Raw genomic sequence first — 18,763 nt, forward strand, 5'->3', positions numbered from 1 at the left:
TCTTACATCCATGGGTTCAGTCCCCAAATACCTGCAGTAACCAGGCCTAAAGCCAGGGCTGCATGGGTTCAGACACCACTTGGGACACCCAAGCCTATACTGCAGTGCCTGGTGCTGGTCCTGGCTCCCTGGCTTCCTGATGGCTCAAGTACTTGAGATCCTGCCACCCACACTCAGCTCCCGGCTCCAGGCTTCAGCCTGGCCCAGCAGTAGCTCTTGTAGGGTTGTGAGCATTTGAGGAGGGAACCAAAAGATGCAAAATCTCCCTCTCGGTCTCTCTTTCAAAATGGACTGAAAATATAAAAATATGTATTTTTAAAGCCAGGAGCCAAGAACTCAATCTGGGTCTCCCACATGGGTGGCTGGGACCCAAGTACTTGAGTTGTCACCCACTGCCTCCCAGGGTGCACACTAACAGGACACTGGACGGGAAGCAGAGGTGGGACAGAACCCAGGCACTCTGATTTAGAATGTGGGTGTCCCAGGGTGTCTCTGCTGCATGAATTCAAATAATGTTTACTTTTTTTTTCTGTTTTAGTAAACTGGAAAAAGATTCCTGGACAATGATATAGAAAATAACTATAATTTATAGTTATTCTTGTGGCCATTTTAGGCAGAGGAACACATCTTTGCCAACATTGCTAGTATTATATTTTCCTTCCCAATTTTTATTATAGTCGCTGGTCCTTGATGATTTTCAAAGTATCTTTTTTTCTTTAAAAATTAGACATACTTCTTTCCTTCCTCCATCAGATAACTCAAGACTTTACAAGTCTCACTTTATAGTTTGCTGTTTCTGCGAACTCTTCCTCCTTTTCAGGAAGGGTAACTCCTTTAGGGAGTTATCTAAAACTTCGAACTTTGAAACCTGGATCCCTGAGTTTAAAACTCTGTGAGCCCATTAAGAACAGACTGCTGTGTGAAAAGCTTTGCTTAAGATTGCTATATCCAAGGACACGGTCCAACTGGGAGAACGCTCTGTCATCTGCGGAGCAGCAGGACTCGCCCATCCACTGGAAATGAATTTAACCCAGCACTGAGGAAAATAAAGCCTCCCTCCAGGCTTATAATGAGACGATTCTAACTAACATCAGGTTGTGTCTCGAGATCTGCAAGAACATTACCCACCCCGGCAGGGAGTGCAGTTTGGCCACCTACCTGTTTTTCATGAGCCGTATTTCTCTCTTCAACTGAGGGTCATCTGTCTTAGTTGTCTGAGACGTCAGCGTCACAGGAGATGTCATCACCACAGCCTGTGGCAGTGAAGTCGCCGAGGGCGTGGTCCGGATCTGGTAGGTCTGCATATCTCCTGAGGCTGCTGTATGGGCCAAAATGAGAGTTAATCGACGAGCCTCGGAAGGGCCTCTGAGAAGCCTTCTATGGACAGCCAAACATACTTACTCTGTACAACCACCTGGTTGCTGGGCACAAGTATTTGCTGTCCGTCCGAGGTCTGTGCGTACTGCAGAATTGTACCTTGCTGAGTGCTGCCTGAATTGGTCATGGGCAACGTCTGCAGTCCCTGTACTCCGTCTGCGCCTGGACTGGCCAACTGTAAGGCTCCATTCGGGGCAATGGCAACTTCAACCAGAGAGAGAAAACAGCCATTATAAGGCCATAAATATACCAGCTCAAAGAAGTGGCAAAGAAACAGAAACAAAGAAAACTGAACACTGGAAAACACAAACACTCTTAAAGCAGGCTTGAATGCACTTCTACTCCTAACTGTTGACTGCTTTAAGTAAACTATATATAAAAGAAATAAAACGCCATTTTAAAAAAAGAAGCACCATCCCGAATTAAGTCTCATACTGTATGATAACACTGGTTAAAAATAGCAGACTTTGGGTGCTCAGCCCTCTGCCTCTCTGCTGAGTCGCCCGCCTGCCTGGCCAGGTGTACTCTCTCCACTCAACCATGTAACCTCACTCCTCCCCACCCCCCAGTCCGAGTGACTGGGCACCCTCTGGAGAGGTGCCCATCCATCCTTACGGATGTCCCTTCCCTAATAAACCTTGCTATTTTACCTCCCACTAAAAAAATAAAAAATAAAAAAATAAAAATAGCAGAATTTGGAATCCATGGGAACACTCCATGCTAACTGCTAACGTTGTCACGGCAAATCTGGGGCACTAGGAAAGGATACCAGTGTCTGACTGTCCAGGAAAATGAGAAAGAACTGAAAAGTTACAATGTTTGCCTATAAGCATTATAAAGATTGTAACTTAAAAATATTCTGGATAAAATCTGCCTACGGAAAAAAATTTCAAATAGAATAAAAGCTTATATAATGCTTCTTAGCCTGCTGTCCAGTGCTACCACTGATGAATGTATTATATTTGAGAAATATAAACTATTCATTCATTTCCTATGAAAATTAGCGATAAAGTTATCAGAAAGCTACCTCACAGATCACATTACTTAGTTCCCTGTAAACACTTTTCACATGCGTTGGTGCTTTCTCGGCAGCCCAGACATGACATATCCATAAGACATGGCAGCTAGCGCCGTGGCTCAATAGGCTAATCCTCCGCCTTGCGACGCCGGCACACCGGGTTCTAGTCCCGGTTGGGGTGCCGGATTCTGTCCCGGTTGCCCCTCTTCCAGGCCAGCTCACTGCTGTGGCCTGGGAGTGCAGTGGAGGATGGCCCAAGTGCTTGGGCCCTGCACCCCATGGGAGACCAGGAGAAGCACCTGGCTCCTGCCTTCGGATCAGCGTGGTGCGTCGGCCACAGCGCGCTGGCCGTGGCGGCCACTGGAGGGTGAACCAACGGCAAAAGGAAGACCTTTCTCTCTGTCTCTCTCTCACTGTCCACTCTGCCTGTCAGAAAAAAAAAAAAAAAAAAGACATGGCCAAACAGAAAACACTTTAGCATTTTGCACTTCCCACATAATAAATAACCCCCTTTTAGAGTCTGATGCCTCATCTCCGTACCCTCTTTCCAGATTGTAATTATGCAACACTTTGTTTTCCTTTTTATGATTTGGCTAGCAGGAAACCAAATCACACTTGTGAGTGTGTGTTTTAAGTAAAAATGATTTTTTTCAGGCATTTCTAATCATCCTCCTACTGCCACACACAAATATTCTCATTTAGGAGGCCACTTTAAAAAGTTTCTGGAAAAATGGAATTAAAAGACTTTATTATAGTACAAAAATGTTTAAACCCTATGCAGTTTTTTCATAATATGCAATTTCCATTAACTTACTTTTTAAAAAAAAATAAGAATATTTTATTTTATTTTATTTTATTTTTGACAGGCAGAGTGGACAATGAGAGAGAGAGACAGAGAGAAAGGTCTTCCTTTGCCGTTGGTTCACCCTCCAATGGCCGCCGCGGCCGGCGCGCTGCGGCCGGCGCACCGCGCTGATCCAATGGCAGGAGCCAGGAGCCAGGTGCTTTTCCTGGTCTCCCATGGGGTGCAGGGCCCAAGCACTTGGGCCATCCTCCACTGCACTCCCAGGCCACAGCAGAGGGCTGGCTTGGAAGAGGGGCAACCGGGACAGAATCCGGTGCCCCGACCGGGACTAGAACCCGGTGTGCCAGCGCCGCTAGGCGGAGGATTAGCCTAGTGAGCCGCGGCGCCGGCTAAAAATAAGAATATTTTTAAGAGGGGGAGGGGGAGGGGAGAGGGAGACAAATGTCTTCCATTCCCTGGTTCACTCCCTAAATGGTTGCAATGGTAAGAGCTTGGCTGATCTGAAGCCAGGAGCCAGGAGCTTCTTCTGGGTCTCCCACACAGGTACAGGGACCCAAGGACTTGGGCCATCTTCTACTGCTTTCTCAGGCCATAGCCAAGAGCTGGATCAGAAGTGGAGCAGCTGGGACTCAAACCGGCGCCCATACTGGATGCCTGCACTTGCAGGCAACAGCTTTACCAGATGCGTCACAGCACCAGTCTCTCCATTAACTTTCTGAAAACTTCTCATGCATGGAGTTCAAAAACTTTTGCACCAAAATAAACTTTTAGTTGCATTTTCCCAGAAGTTTTGGAAATACTTTCATGTGACTTTAAATACAAAGACTCATTACAAATTTCCAGATGCAGAAATTCGCGGTTTTATTAGTTACAGTGTTTTACTGCCACATACATATGTCAACATAAAGTTCATGGGAAGGGCTGCTGTTGTGGCACAGCAGGTTAAGAACTAGCCTGATACAGCGGCATCCCATATGGGTGCCAGATGGAGTCCCAGCTGCCCTACTTCCAATCTAGCTCCCTGCTAATGCGCCTGGGAAAGCAGCAGAAAATGGCCCCAAATGCTTGGGTCCCTGCATCCAGGTGGGAGACCTAGAAGAAGTTACGGCTGGCTGGCGCCACAGCTCACTAGGCTAATCCTCCGCCTTGCGGCACCGGCACACTGGGTTCTAGTCCTGGTCGGGGTGCCGGATTCTGTCTCGGTTGCCTCTCTTCCAGGCCAGCTCTCTGCTGTGGCCTGGGAGTGCAGTGGAGGATGGCCCAAGTGCTTGGGCCCTGCACCCCATGGGAGACCAGGAGAAGCACCTGGCTCCTGCCATCAGATCAGTGCGGTGCGCTGGCCACAGCACGCCAGCCGTGGCGGCCACTGGAGGGTGAACCAACAGAAAAAGGAAGACCTTTCTCTCTCTCTCTCTCTCTCACTGTCCATTCTGCCTGTCAAAAAAAAAAAAAAAAAAAAAAACCAAAAAAAGATGTAAGTTAGGAACAGAAGGAGAGATTATAAACAGGCAGCACAAGAGAATTCTTGGGCTAAGGAACTAATAAGCCTTGGTTGTGCTAGTGCTTCACAACTCGACGTCTGTCAAATGCTTATTGACCTCTTTCACTGTACAAAATTCACACAAGAAATATTCTAAAGATTTATTTATTTATTTGAAAGTCAGAGTTACACAGAGAGAGGAGAGGCAGAGAAAGTGAGAGTGAGAGTGAGAGTGAGAGAGAGAGAGAGAGAGAGAGGTCTTCCATCTGCTGCTTCACTCCCCAATTGGCCGCAACGGCCACAGCTGCACGGATCCGAAGCCAGGAGCCAGGAGCTCCTTCTGGATCTCCCACGTGCATCTTGGGCCATCTTCTACTGCTTTCCCAGGCCATAGCAGAGAGCTGGATCGGAAGTGGAGCAGCCGGGTCTCAAATTGGCGCCCATATGGGATGCCGGCGCTTCAGGCCAGGGCATTAACCCACTGTACCATAGTGCCAGACAAGAAATACCCTCAAAGAATCCTCAGAAAAATTCTGAAAAAACTCAACCAATATGCAATGATTTTGTTTGCAACTCATATATAGATGATAAATAAAAAAGAAACCTATGTACATATTAAACACTGCTTTCATCCTATACCAAACTCCGATATCAGTGAGCTAAAGACAAATTTAGGGGCCGGCACTGTGGCTCAGTGGGTTAAAGCCGAGGCCTGCAGTGCCAGTTCGAGTCCCAGCTGTTCCACTTTCAATCTACCTCTCTGTTAATGGGCCTGGGAAAGCAGCAAAAGATGGCCCAAGCGCTTGGGCCCCTACACCCATGTGGGAAACCTGGAAGAAGCTCCTAGCTCCTGGCTTAGGATCAGCTCAGCTCTGGCTATTGGGGCCATTTGGAAAGTGACCCAGTGGAGCCGGCGCCGTGGCTCAATAGGCTAATCCTCCACCTTGCGGCGCCGGCACACCGGGTTCTAGTCCCGGTCGGGGCGCCGGATTCTGTCCCGGTTGCCCCTCTTCCAGGCCAGCTCTCTGCTATGGCCAGGGAGTGCAGTGGAGGATGGCCCAGGTGCTTGGGCCCTGCACCCTATGGGAGACCAGGAAAAGCACCTGGATCCTGGCTCCTGCCATCGGATCAGCGCGGTGCACCGGCTGCAGCGGCGGCCATTGGAGGGTGAACCAACGGCAAAAGGAAGACCTTTCTCTCTGTCTCTCTCTCTCACTGTCCACTCTGTCAAAAAAAAAAAAAAAAAAAAAGTGACCCAGTGGATGGAAGACCTCTCTCTCTCTCTGTCTCTGTAACTCTACCTTTCCAATAAATAAATAAATCTTTTTTTTTTTTTTTTTTTTTGACAGGCAGAGTGGATAGTGAGAGAGAGAGAGAGAAAGGTCTTCCTTTTTGCCGTTGGTTCACACTCCAATGGCCGCCACGGCTAGCGCGCTGCAGGCGGCGCACCGCGCTAATCCGAAGGCAGGAGCCAGGTGCTTCTCCTGGTCTCCCATGGGGTGCAGGGCCCAAGCACCTGGGCCATCCTCCACTGCACTCCCTGGCCACAGCAGTGAGCTGGCCTGGAAGAGGGGCAACCGGGACAGAATCCGGCGCCCCAACCGGGACTAGAACCCGGTATGCCGGTGCCGCTAGGTGGAGGATTAGCCTATTGAGCCGCGGCTCCAGCCTAAATAAAAAAAAAAAATAAATAAAAAAAAAAAAATAATAATAAATCTAAAAAAAAAAAAAAAAAAAGGACAAACTTAAATATGTTAATCATATTAAAGGACAAACTTAAATATGGTAATCATATTAACTGGGTAAGCAGCTACCAAAAAATAAATTGGAATCCCTCAGACTTCTTACAACAAAACAAATATAAGATAAATAAAAGGTTTTAAAGCAAAAAGAAAAACAAACAAAACACTGAGAAAAATCTCAAAAACCGAAAGTCTTTATAAGCATTAATTTCCAATCCAGAAACCATCAAAGAAAACAAATTTGGGGGAAAAAAAGCACAAATTCATATGTTTATGTTTGCATGTGTTGGACAATTTGTTCACTTTCGTTGTACATGTGAAACTTTCCATTAAAAAACACCAGAAGCAAAACTAAAAACTGAATTTGAACTTGAAAACACAGAAGGCTAATTCATTACCTTGTTAGTTCTGCCAAATCTCATTTTAATATATCAAGAGACCCCATTTACAAGTTGTTCGGGGGAAACATTGTTCACACAGGTTACTGCCCTGTAGACAGCTGCTGAGTAAGAGATGAGAGAAAGTACACGTCTGTCTGCGGCAGGTTTTTCCTGTCCTAGCAGTGTCTCAGCTATGAGCTTTCCTTTCAAAGGCAAAGACCACACCTGCTTCCCTGCAGGCTCCCTGGCCCCAGCTGAGATGCTGCCCACCGGCAGGTGCTCCCGCTTCCTGAGGCTGGCTGTCTGCAGGCAGAGGTTCACTGCAGTCGCTCGGCCCCTGACGGCTGCTGGTGGGCACAGTGCTGGTGGGCACGCTGTGAAGCACGCCGCACACCAACCTGAAACCCCTGTAACCCCAGACTGAAAAGTCCATGTTCGTGTTTAATTTGTTTATTATGTAACTAGTCAAAACACTGATTTCCACTGGAATCAAGGTTACGCATGTAACTAACTGGCTAGCATCCAAGAGAGCAATTTGTTAAGAGGCTATGTAGTTTGGGGTAAATTGTATCTCTAGATACAGACAGACTAATTTTGAATCCTAGCTCCATCAACTTAAAAAATGGTATAATTTACCATACTTCAGGTACCATGTCTAATTTTTTGAGTCTCAGCTGCCTCATAAAATAACCTCGAAAAGTGGTAAGGAATAAATGAAATAACACTGAAAATGTACTTTGCCTTATTCCTGGCTCAAAATACTATCCTTTAATAATCATCGCTATTAGTCTGGCCTCAGAATCAGCCCTTAAGGCAGTTGGATATGGCTAAAGAGCCCATGAGAGTTTTTTAGGCATGCAAAGCCAAGACACTCTGGGGAGAAAAAAAAAAAAAAGAAGAAGAAGAAGAAGACCTAAATGAAAGATCTCTGCGAGTGAGATCCCAGTGGAAAGAACAGGGCCATCAAAGAAGGAGGTACCTTCCTCTGAAGGAAGGAGAGAACTTCCACTTTGACTATGACCCTGGAATAAGACAGAAGTCAGCGAACTCAAAAGGCTTCCATAGCCTTGGCAACTCATGACTAGAGCCTAGGGAGATTACTGATGCCATAAACAAGAGTGTCAAGTTGTTAAATCAACAACAGGAGTCACTGTGTACTTACTTCTCATGTGGGATCTGTCCTTAATGTGTTGTCCAACATGAAGTAATGCTATAACTAGTACTGAAACAGTATTTTATACTTTGTGCTTCTGTGTGGGTGCAAACTGATGAAATCTTTACTTAATATACACTAAATTGATCTTCCGTATATAAAGATAATTGAAAATGAATCGATGTGAATGGAATGGGAGAGAGAGCGGGAGATGGGAGGGGTGCGAGTGGGAGGGAAGTTATGGGGGGAAAAAGCCATTGTAATCCATAAACTGTACTTTGGAAATTTCTATCTACTAAATAAAAGTTTAAAAAAAAAATCATCGCTATTGTCTATGGCCTTTCTACACACCACTTCTTCAAATGGAACAGCCTGTTTCTGTGTCTATCATGTGGGAATGGATCCTTATACATACTGTACTGTCCGCTGCTAGTCTGATAGATGGAAGTTGGAACAGACATAGAAGTAACAGCAGAAACTCCAGGGTTTTCTCCGTCTCCTTTTCTGCCTCGTGTATCTTCAGAAGAGAGGGCTTTCAAAATTTTTCTGTGAAGAACAGAACTCTATTAATGTTGGTAATATTTAGAACTTTATTGATGCTTAGCTTTTACAAGAAGAAACTCCTAAACCTTTCCCAATCTCGAGTTGAAAGTACAGCAATGTACTAGACAGCCAAATTCTCGTGTCAAGAGATACTTGTGTTTCGCACGTGTTACAATGCTGTGCCCCAAACTAGTTACATTTCAGTTTACGGCTACCTGAAAAGAGATAATGGTACACTGAACAGACACCCATACACACTGCCTCTCTATGTATAAGGCCTTGGGAGAAGTATGCAGTGTCTCTATGAGAGAGAAGGCATTTCATTAACTAACAAAATACTATTATTTTCTCATTAGTGTCTGTGACCTCCATTTCAGAAGATGACTTTTGTCACCCTTCACCTCTATAATGGAAGGGAACTCCACAGTTCTCGGAAAGAAACAGGATTAGACATACCACCATATTAAGTGCATGGAGTATCAGTGATAAATAAGATTGCTTACTTAAACAAAGACGTAAATGATACCCAGACTTGGTGCAATGTGGTTCATGACAGGAGTGAGGGAGGGAGAAGAATTCCTGCTAAAAAGAAAGGACTTCCCGGGGCAACGAGGGGCGTGGAGAAGCAGTAGGAAACGGACATCATTTGCTAGTGGAGAAAAAATAAAACTGAGATATTCACTCAAGATCCACAGTCACTGTAGAAAAAAACTTAAATACTTGTGTGAAAACAAGAAAAAAAGAATCCCAGGGCAGGCACTGGCAGCGGGGTAGGTATCATTCGGGATGCCCACGTCCCGTATCAGAGTGGGGGTTGGCTTGAGTGCTGGCTGGTCTGTTCCAATCCATATCCCTGCTAATGTGCCTGAATGCAGGTGGGAAGCAACAGAAGATAGCTTGAATACTTGAGGTTTCTTGCCTCCACCATGGGAGACCCGGATGGAATTCCTGGCTCTTGGCTTCTGTCTGGCCCAGCCCTGACTCTTGTGGCCATTTGGGGAGTGAACCAGCAGATGGATGATAGGTTTTTTTCTAATCGTAAATAAAATCTTACCAAAAAAATGACGCTTCCTGTTATTTATGTCAATATGTCAACCATCCAGCCCACGGAGAAATCCCTTTCCTCATATTCCTTACAACCTGGGTACCCACTACTTCCAAAAAGTAAACATCCCATCGTTGAACAGCTAAGAGTCCTTCCTCAGGCCCAAACTATAGGAAGTTAAGCCTAACCCAACTCGACATCCACACCATACTTGGCAGTATCTGACAACTGCTACGAGCCTTCTTTATTCTAGGCCGCATCCTGCAAGATCTTCCCGCGCCCCTCTGTAACGTGCTGACCATCTTTCTCCAGGTTCAGCTCCTTTCTCTGAACAGCCTCTATGCTGAGAGACCACAGTAGGTTGTTGTCACACGTTTCACACAGAGAACAAGGGAGGTGGCAGTCCTATAGGGACCCTGTTGTAGATTTTCGTGGAATAGTCACAGTGGTTCTCAAACCTGCCGAAGTGTCAGAATCATCTAGAGAGGTTTGCTGAATCTAGAATTCCACCTGATGCCCCTAATGATTATGCTGGTCTGGGGCAGAGCACCAGAGTCCATTCAGCAAACTGCTCACACGACCTGACGCAGCCAGCCTAGCATGGGACTGTGCTGAGTCTTCCTCAATTTTAAATCACGAAACATCTTCAGCATAAAGTACAGAAAACACCTAAGTGCCACACCAAGACTCTCTACTTTGTCGTATTTGTTTCTGAGACTTTTACTAAGAATCCAGTTTCCAGATATACAAACTGTCACAATCAATGCCTTCCCCCACAAAGAAGTATCGCCTAAGGTGCTGTGTATCATTCCCACTCACAGCACTTGATACTCTGTACACTGCAGACAGAGATGTTACCTGCTATTGCTTTGTATTCTTCCTCATCTTCCCGACTTGGACTTATACAGTATCAAAGTGTAGTCTTTTTTTTTTTTTCTTTTTAAAAGATTTTACTTATTTACATGAGAGGTAGAGTTACAGGCAGAGAGAGGGAGAGACAGAGAGAAATGTCTTCCATTCACTGATTCATTCTCAGATGGCCACAATGGCCGGAGCTGAACTGATCCACAGCCAGGAGCCAGAAGCTTCTTCCAGCACAGGGTCCGAAGCACTTGGGTCAGCTTCCACTGCTTTCCCAGGCCATAAGCAGAGAGCTGCGTCAGAATAGGAGCAGCAAGAACATGAACCAGTGCCCATATGGGATGCTGGCACCCTAGGCGGAGGCTTGACCTAATACACCACAGCACCAGCCCCTGATCTTTTTTCTTTTTTAAAGATTTATTTGGGGCCGGCGCCGCGGCTCACTAGGCTAATCCTCCACCTAGCGGCACCAGCACACCGGGTTCTAGTCCTGGTCGGGGCGCCGGATTCTTTCCTGGTTGCCCCTCTTCCAGGCCAGCTCTCTGCTGTGGCCTGGGAGTGCAGTGGAGGATGGCCCAAGTGCTTGGGCCCTGCACCCCATGGGAGACCAGGAGAAGCACCTGGCTCCTGGCTTCGGATCAGCGCGGTGCACCAGCCGCAGCACGCCAGCCATGGCGGCCATTGGAGGGTGAACCAACGGCAAAAGGAAGACCTTTCTCTCTCTCTCTGTCTCACTATCCACTCTGCCTGTCAAAAAAAAAAAAAAAAAAAAAAGATTTATTTGGTTGAAGCCAAGAGCCAAGAACTCTACTGGGGTCTCCCACATGGGTGGCAGGAGCCCAAGAACTTGGGCTATCATCAACTGCTGTTTCCCAGGCGCACTAGCAGAAAGCTGGATCAGAAGCAGAATGTCAGGACATCAATCAGGGCTCCGACACAGTGTGCTGGTGCCACAGTGGCAGGGCTGTGCTACAGTGCCAGCCCTAACGGTGCAGATGAAGAAGTGCAGAAGGCTACACCCTATCTCTGGTGATGCCACTTGGCCATGGGCTTGATCACCTGTATAGACTGATGACCGTATAAACGATTGAATCCCAAGCTCTCGCCTCAATTTTTTTTTTTTTTTTAGATTTATGTATTTATTTGAAAGAGTTGCGAGGAGGGGGTGGGAGGAATGGGAGGAGGGGAAAGGGGTGGGGAGAGAGATCTTCCATCTGCTGGTTCATTCCCCAGATGGTCACAATAGCCAGGGCTGAGCAAGGCTGAAGCCAAGGATCAATAGCTTCATCCAGGTTCTCCACATGGGTGCAGGGGCCCAAACATTTGGGCCATCTGCTGCTGCTTTTCGCAGGAGCATCAGTAAGGAGCTGGATCGCAAGTGGAGCAGCCGGGATGTGAACTGGAGCCCAAATGGAACGCTGGCATCCAGGCAGCAGCTTTACCTGCTCTGCTACAGTGTCAGCCCCCTGAACTCCTCTCTTACCTACAATTTTGTATTGAACACTTCTACCCAATGAGCACCTCAAACATCCAAAAACTGTTAGATATCCTCCCACCCCTGGCAATCTTCCTCAATTCTGTAAATATCAACTCCATTCTTGTAGTTGGTGAAACCAAAAATTCTGCAATCATCTTTTATCTTTACCAGAACCCATATTCAATTCATGAGCAAATCACTGTCTCTACCCAGAATCCCAGCCCCTCATCCTCTGCACTGCAGCAGCCCCAGGAGCCCCAGTCCACACTCCACGCTACCACCCCACCACCCCTTTTGACGAAAGTCACAACAGCCTCCACCAGTCAGCCAAGTGCCTTCATCTGCCCCTACTCTGTCAATCTGTCCTCCGCACAACACTCATCCTTCTAAAATACCAGAGCAAGTCACTCTGCAGTGCTCCCCCGCCTCACTCTGAATAAACCCCGTGACATACAAGGCCACAAAACCAGTCCCCCATGACCTCTCAAGCCACCCTTCCCTCTCTGTCTTGCTACAGGGTATCTTTTTTTTTTTTTTTTCAAAGAACCAGCTCTCAGTTTATATCATTAGTTTTATCCATTTGTCCTTTTACATATATCATATAATTAAATCACTTTAAATACACAATTCAATGTTTTTAGTATATTCACAGGCTTGCACAATCATTACCACAATCTAATCTATAACATTTACTGGGGCCTGCACTGTGGCATAGCAGGTAACACCACCGCCTTCATGCCAACATGCCACATAGATGCCAGTTGGAGTCCCAGTTGCTCTACTTCTGATCCAGCTCTCTGCTATGGCCTGGGAAAGAAGCAGAAGATGGCCCAAGTCTTTGGGCCCCCGCAACTGCGTAGGAGACCTGAAGACGCCCCTGGCTCCTGGCTTCGGATTGGTCCAGCTCTGGCCATTTCAACCATCTGGGGAGTGAACCACTGGATGGAAGACTTCTCTCTCTCTCTCTCTGCTTGTGCCTCTCTGTAACACTGCCTTTCAAATAGATAAATAATTTAAATAAATAAATTTTAAAAAGATTTAGGTATTCATTTAATCTATTTGAAAGGCAGAGTTACACAGAGCAGAAGAGATACATACATGCACACAGCGGGAGAGGGAAAGGGAGGAGAGGGAGGAAGGGGAGGGGGAGGGGAAAAAGAGGGAGGGGAAGGAGAAGAGGGTGGGGGAAAGGGAGAGGGGGAGGGGAAAGAGGGGGAGAGGGGGAGGGATCTTCCATCCGCTGGTTCACTCCCCAAATGGTTGCAATGGACAGGGCAGGGCCAGGCTGAAGCCAGGAGTCAGGAGCTTCCTCCGGATCTCCCACCTGAGTGCAGGGGCCCAAGCTGCTTTCCCAGGCACATTAGTAGGAAGTTGGACAGGTTTCGAACTGTGCCCATATGGGAAACTGACATCATAGGGTTGCAAAGACACTGGCCCTGAACATCTTAATTATAGCTCCTTTATATTCTCTATCACATAATTTAAAAATTTATGTCATCTAGGTGTTAGTATCTGACAGTCTTTTCCCAATTTTGGACATTTTCAATATTATGCTACCATATGAGATGCCAGGGTTGCAGACAAGAGCTTAACCTGTATCGACCCCTGTTTTTATTCCTTATTTGCTACAAAAATTATGAGTGCTTAATTTCATCCCATACCTTCTCTGTATTTATTGAGCTGTCTGTATTATTTCTGCTGACTGTCACTTAAGAGTGCTTTATTTCCTTGGCATGTTTCATGATTTTTGACTGAATTCATATCTGAGCCTAATCTGTGGCAATCCCAAAAATCTTAAGTCTGGGAAGTTCCTTTTCAGATGTCTAGCTCCTTCAGTAGATCTACAGTAATGGGTGTCTCCCAGTGTTCATGCTTGCTTCTATTTCTCACTCTGGTTTCACTTCATGTATCTGTATGCATATGGTTTTTGTACATGCATGAAGAGTGATGAGATTTTTATTATTTTTATAGGTGTACAATGCATTCATTTTTTTTAAGATTTATTTATTTGAAAGGCATAGTGATAGTGGGAGGGAAAGACAGACAGACAGACACACACACACACACACACAGATCTGCCATCCACTGGTTCACTCCCCAAATGTCAGCAACAGCTGGGGTTGGGCCAGGCTGAAGCCAGGAGCCAGGAACCAGGAACTCTATCCAGATCTCCCACTTGGGTGGCAGGGACCCAAGTCTTTGGGCCATTATCTACTGCCTTCCCAGGCACATGAGCAGGAAACCAGTTTAGAAGCAGGGTAACCAGGACTTCAATCAGGCAATCCAATATGGAGTGTGGGCATTGTAAGCAGCAGCTTAACTGACTGCACCACTGTGCCTGTCCTGCGAACAAGTATTTTATCCAGGAGAGAACAAGTATTTTATCCTGGGAGAGCCTCACTGTTTGGAAATTAAACTTCATTTATATTCTTTTAGTGATTGTCTCTATTTATATTCTTTCAGTGATTGTCTCTAACAGTCTAAAGTAAGTCTAAAGGTAATCAATTGGAGACCCCAATAGGCCATTCCTGTGTGGTACTTTTTTGTTTGTTTTTCAAGTACCCAAATTAATCATTCTTACTCTTGTTCTAAAACATCAATTGTAACTTAACTAAACTGTCTTTGCTCTTCATTCTTTCTTACATTCACATTCTTTCTATTCAGTTTCATTTTTTTCTTCTTCAAATTTACCCTTTGGAACTTTCTTAAATTAGTGCAACATGAGTTTTATTTCACAAATTATTTTTGAGCAACTGCTCAGATGGGTATAGAATTCTAGACCAGGGGCCAGCAATACGGCAAAGCAGTTAAACTGTGGCCTGCAGCACCAGCACCCCATACAGACACCACTTCTGATTATGCTCCCTGCTAATGCACCTAGGAAAGCAGTGGAAGATGGCCCAAGTCCCTGAGCCCCTGCACTCACATGGGAGACTCGGAAAAACTCCTGGCTTTGGCCTGGCCCAGTCCTGGTAGTTTCGGCCATTTGGGGAGTAAACCAATGAATAGAAGATTTATCTCTCCTTCTCTCTAGCTCTGCCTTTCAAATAAATAAATAAATAAATCTGTTAAAAAAAAAAAAAAAAAAGGAATTCTAGACAAACAGTACTTTCTCTTAGCATTTAAAGGTTTTTTAGTTCAGGGGCCAACACTGTTGCTCTGTGGGTTAAGCTGCTGCTTGCAGTATTAACATCCCATATCCAAGTGCCGAGTCCCGGCTACTCCACTTCCAATCCAGTTTTCTGCTATGCACCTGGGAAGGCAGCAATGATGGACCAGATAGCTGGGCCTCTGCCACTCACACGGAGACCAGGATAGAGTTCCTGGCCTCAGCCTGGCCCAGCTCCGATTGGTAAGGCCATCTGGGGAGTAAACTAGCAGATGGAAACTCTGTCCTCTTTCTCTCTGTAACTCCACCTTTCAAATAAAAAAAAAAAAATCTTTTAAAATAAATAGATAAATGTTTAATCCACTGTCTCTCTTTGTTACCCTAATGGTTGCTCCTTTCTAGGTCTTCTGTCTTTTCTCTGTAGAAGTTGTTAAATCTTATGTTTATCTTTGGTATTCTCCAACTTTGCTTCACATGATACATCTGGATGTGGGTTTACGTTATCTTGTTAGGAACCTGGCTTTCTAAAGACATGTCCTGAAATACCATTCATTATTTTTTGTCTCTTACAAAGACTAGCAGCTGGAAGTACCATTCCCCATTTTCTCTTTTTGAAAGTATCGTTAGATATATGTTGTGTGTTTATTCTCTGTATCTTTTTATGCTCCACTTTAGATAATTTACTCACAGTTATACCTTCCAGTTCCCTAATTCTCTCTCTCTCTTTTTTTTTTTTTTTTTTTTTTGACAGGCAGAATGGACAGTGAGAGAGAGACAGAGAGACAGAGAGAAAGGTCTTCCTTTGCCATTGGTTCACCCTCCAATGGCCACCGCACTGATCCGATGGCAGGAGCCAGGTACTTATCCTGGTCTCCCATGGGGTGCAGGGCCCAAGCACTTGGGCCATCCTCCACTGCACTCCCGGGCCACAGCAGAGAGCTGGCCTGGAAGAGGGGCAACCGAGACAGAATCCGGCGCCCCGACCGGACTAGAACCCGGTGTGCCGGCGCCGCAAGGTGGAGGATTAGCCTAGTGAGCCGCGGTGCTGGCCGCCCATCTGCTTCTCTTAACACCTCCTATCTCACACAGACATTTGCTCCCTCTTTAGTCTGCTTTGCACTGCACCACTGGAACTCTCGGAGTAAATGCCACATGCACAGTTTTATACAGGAGAGAACTCACCTGTAGGATGGGCGTAGTGCTAGGATCCCGGGGGCTTTCTGTGAGGAGCCTATGCTGTCAGATGAGTCCTGAGACTCCTCACTTTCTGATAAAGATGATACCTGAAAAGGATAAACAATTTTCATGTTAACAACACAGGTAAAAAAAGAAACGAGTCTCTACTTGCAGAAAAAAATTATCTGTCTCCTGCCACTCACTCATTGTGTACTAAATCGAAGGTCTAAAACAAAGAAACAAAAGGGAAAGGTTTATTCCAGGTGTCCAAACTAATTAAATGAACATATAATACTATAGTAGGCCCCGAGCTAAGCATAAAGTACATCCCCAAATACAACAGCGCTGTTCTACTGCAGTCAGACTCTGGTCCCAGTCTCCACCCCAATGCTACGCTGATACACATTATTCAAAAGCGTGTGTGTGCGGTTCTTTCATCACTAATGGTTTCTGGTTTGGATTCTGGACATGTTAAATATGGAAAGCCTAGTAGATATCCACCTACTGACATGGAGGAGACTGCCAAAAACCCAAGCATGCAGGTCAGACAAAAGGTTCTGGACTAGGCACATACATACATAGGAAATGTGGCTCATTAGAATCGAAGCCATGAGGCTGGCTGGGGGTAAAAATACACACAAAAAAGGTCCGAAGACTGAGCCTAGAACGTTCCAATGGTAAAAGATAGGAAAGGGGAGGAGGAGTCAGCAAACAAGGCTGGGAAAACACCACCAATGAGGAAAGAAGAAAACCAAGTGAGTTCTTAGAAAATGAATGAAGACAGTGTAGTGAGGAGAGTGAGCAACCCAGCCAAAGGCTGCTTATAGCTAAAGTGAAACAAGGATTAAGAATAAACTACTAGATTTAGCAGGGTGGAGGTGACTAGCAAGGACAGGTGAAAATATACACAACTTAAAATGTAGTCATGGGCCGGCGCCATGGCTCACTTGGCTCATCCTCCGCCTGTGGCACCAGCACCCCGGGTTCTAGTCCTGGTTGGGGTGCCGGATTCTGTCCTGGCTGCTCCTTTTCCAGTCCAGCTCTCCGCTGTGGCCCGGGAGTGCAGTGCAGGATGGCCCAAGTCCTTGGGTCCTGCACCTGCATGGGAGACCAGGAGGAAGCACCTGGCTCCTGGCTTTGGATTGGTGCAGCACGCCAGCCGTAGTGGCCATTTTGGGGGTGAACCAACGGATAGGAAGATCTTTCTCTGTCTCTCTGTCTAAATCTGCCTCTCAAAAAAATAAATAAATAAAAATAAAAATGTAGTCATGAGATCTCACTTCACAATCACACAAGTTACTACATGTAAAGCACTCACTGTGTTGTGCACACACACAATAAATGGCAGACACTCTTAATAAAAAAACACTTTAAAACTACATCAATAAAATATAGCAGTTTTAAGTTACAGCTTTTACAACTGAGAAAGTGAGCTATTTCGAACTTTTAAGATGTATTAAGTTTCCAACTTGCCCAAAGCTAGACCGTAATACTTTACTTCATTTTCATTTTGTAACATTCTTAAAAATTATTTATTGTTATTTACTTGCAAGACAGAAACAGAGAGTTATTCCATCTGCTGGTTCAGTCCACAAATACCTATAACAACTGGGATTAGAACAGGTCAAACTAGAAGTTCATAACCCCTAAGGGTGAAGCTAAAAACTTGCCATGGAACTCCAATTCCCATTAAGCTGGGTGGTACTAATCCCATCTTATGTGATAAAGTGATCATTTTAAGCATGGAATTGATCGTATAGATAGGACTAAGTGTCAAAGGGAACAGATACCTAAGACCAAGCGTCTGGTAATAACAATAGAATTACAAAGGAGAGAAAGTTCCAACATGGGAAGCTGTCTATACAGCAGACTCATAGAATGACAAATGCCCTAAACAGCACTCTGACCTCAGAATCAGCCACTAACGCATTTGAATCTGGCTGAAAATCCCACAGGAGCATTTCAAGCATTGAAAGCCAAGACACAGTGGCAAAAATGGTTCTGCATGAAAGATCTCTGTGAGTGAGACCCCAGTGGAAAGAAGGGGCCATCAAAAAAGGATATACTCTTCTCTGAAGGGAGGAGAAAAATTCCACTTTGCATATGGCCCTGTCTAAATACCAACAGAGTTTGTGGACTCAAAAGGCTTCCATAGCCTTGGCAGCTCATGTCAAGAGCCTCGGTGGTCACTGACATCATAAATAAGAGTGTCAATTGTTAACAACAGGAGTCACTGTGCACTTACTCCCCATGTTGGGCCTCTGTCCTTAATGTGTTGTACTTTACTTTATACTTTGTGTGTTCGTGTGTGTGCAAACAGTTGAAATCTCTACTTAGTACAGAGTTGATCTTCTGTATATAAAGTCAATTAAAAACAAATCTTAACGAAAAATGGAATGGGAGAGGGAATAGGAGGTGGGATGGGAGTGTGGGTTGGAAGGTGGGAATGGGAGGAAGAAACACTATATTCCTAAAAGCTGTACATATGAAATTTGTATTCATTAAATAAAAACCTTCAAAAAAGAAAAACAAAAAACAAACAAACAAACAAACAAAAAACAGGAGTTCAAAAACCAAATCTCGGTCTCCTACACGGG

At 45.4% G+C, this 18,763-nt stretch overlaps 1 protein-coding gene across 4 annotated transcripts in view; it reads right to left on the minus strand.

Annotated features, from left to right (window-relative positions):
- Window positions 1-18,763, minus strand: part of ATF1 (activating transcription factor 1) — a 118,641-nt gene that overhangs the window by 64,326 nt on the left and 35,552 nt on the right. For 3 of the 4 annotated variants that reach the window (XM_070052228.1, XM_051846304.2, XM_051846305.2), the window contains exons 3-6: window positions 16,173-16,273; window positions 8,371-8,501; window positions 1,402-1,581; window positions 1,159-1,318 (exon numbers count right to left, since the gene is read on the minus strand). In XM_070052228.1, the coding sequence (XP_069908329.1) occupies window positions 1,159-1,318; window positions 1,402-1,581; window positions 8,371-8,501; window positions 16,173-16,273 (572 nt within the window). The remainder of the gene's footprint in view (window positions 1-1,158; window positions 1,319-1,401; window positions 1,582-8,370; window positions 8,502-16,172; window positions 16,274-18,763) is intronic. The other variant, XM_070052229.1, reaches the window with a different exon arrangement.

The sequence above is a fragment of the Oryctolagus cuniculus genome, chromosome 11, assembly GCF_964237555.1.
Source record: "Oryctolagus cuniculus chromosome 11, mOryCun1.1, whole genome shotgun sequence".
NCBI lineage: Eukaryota > Metazoa > Chordata > Mammalia > Lagomorpha > Leporidae > Oryctolagus > Oryctolagus cuniculus.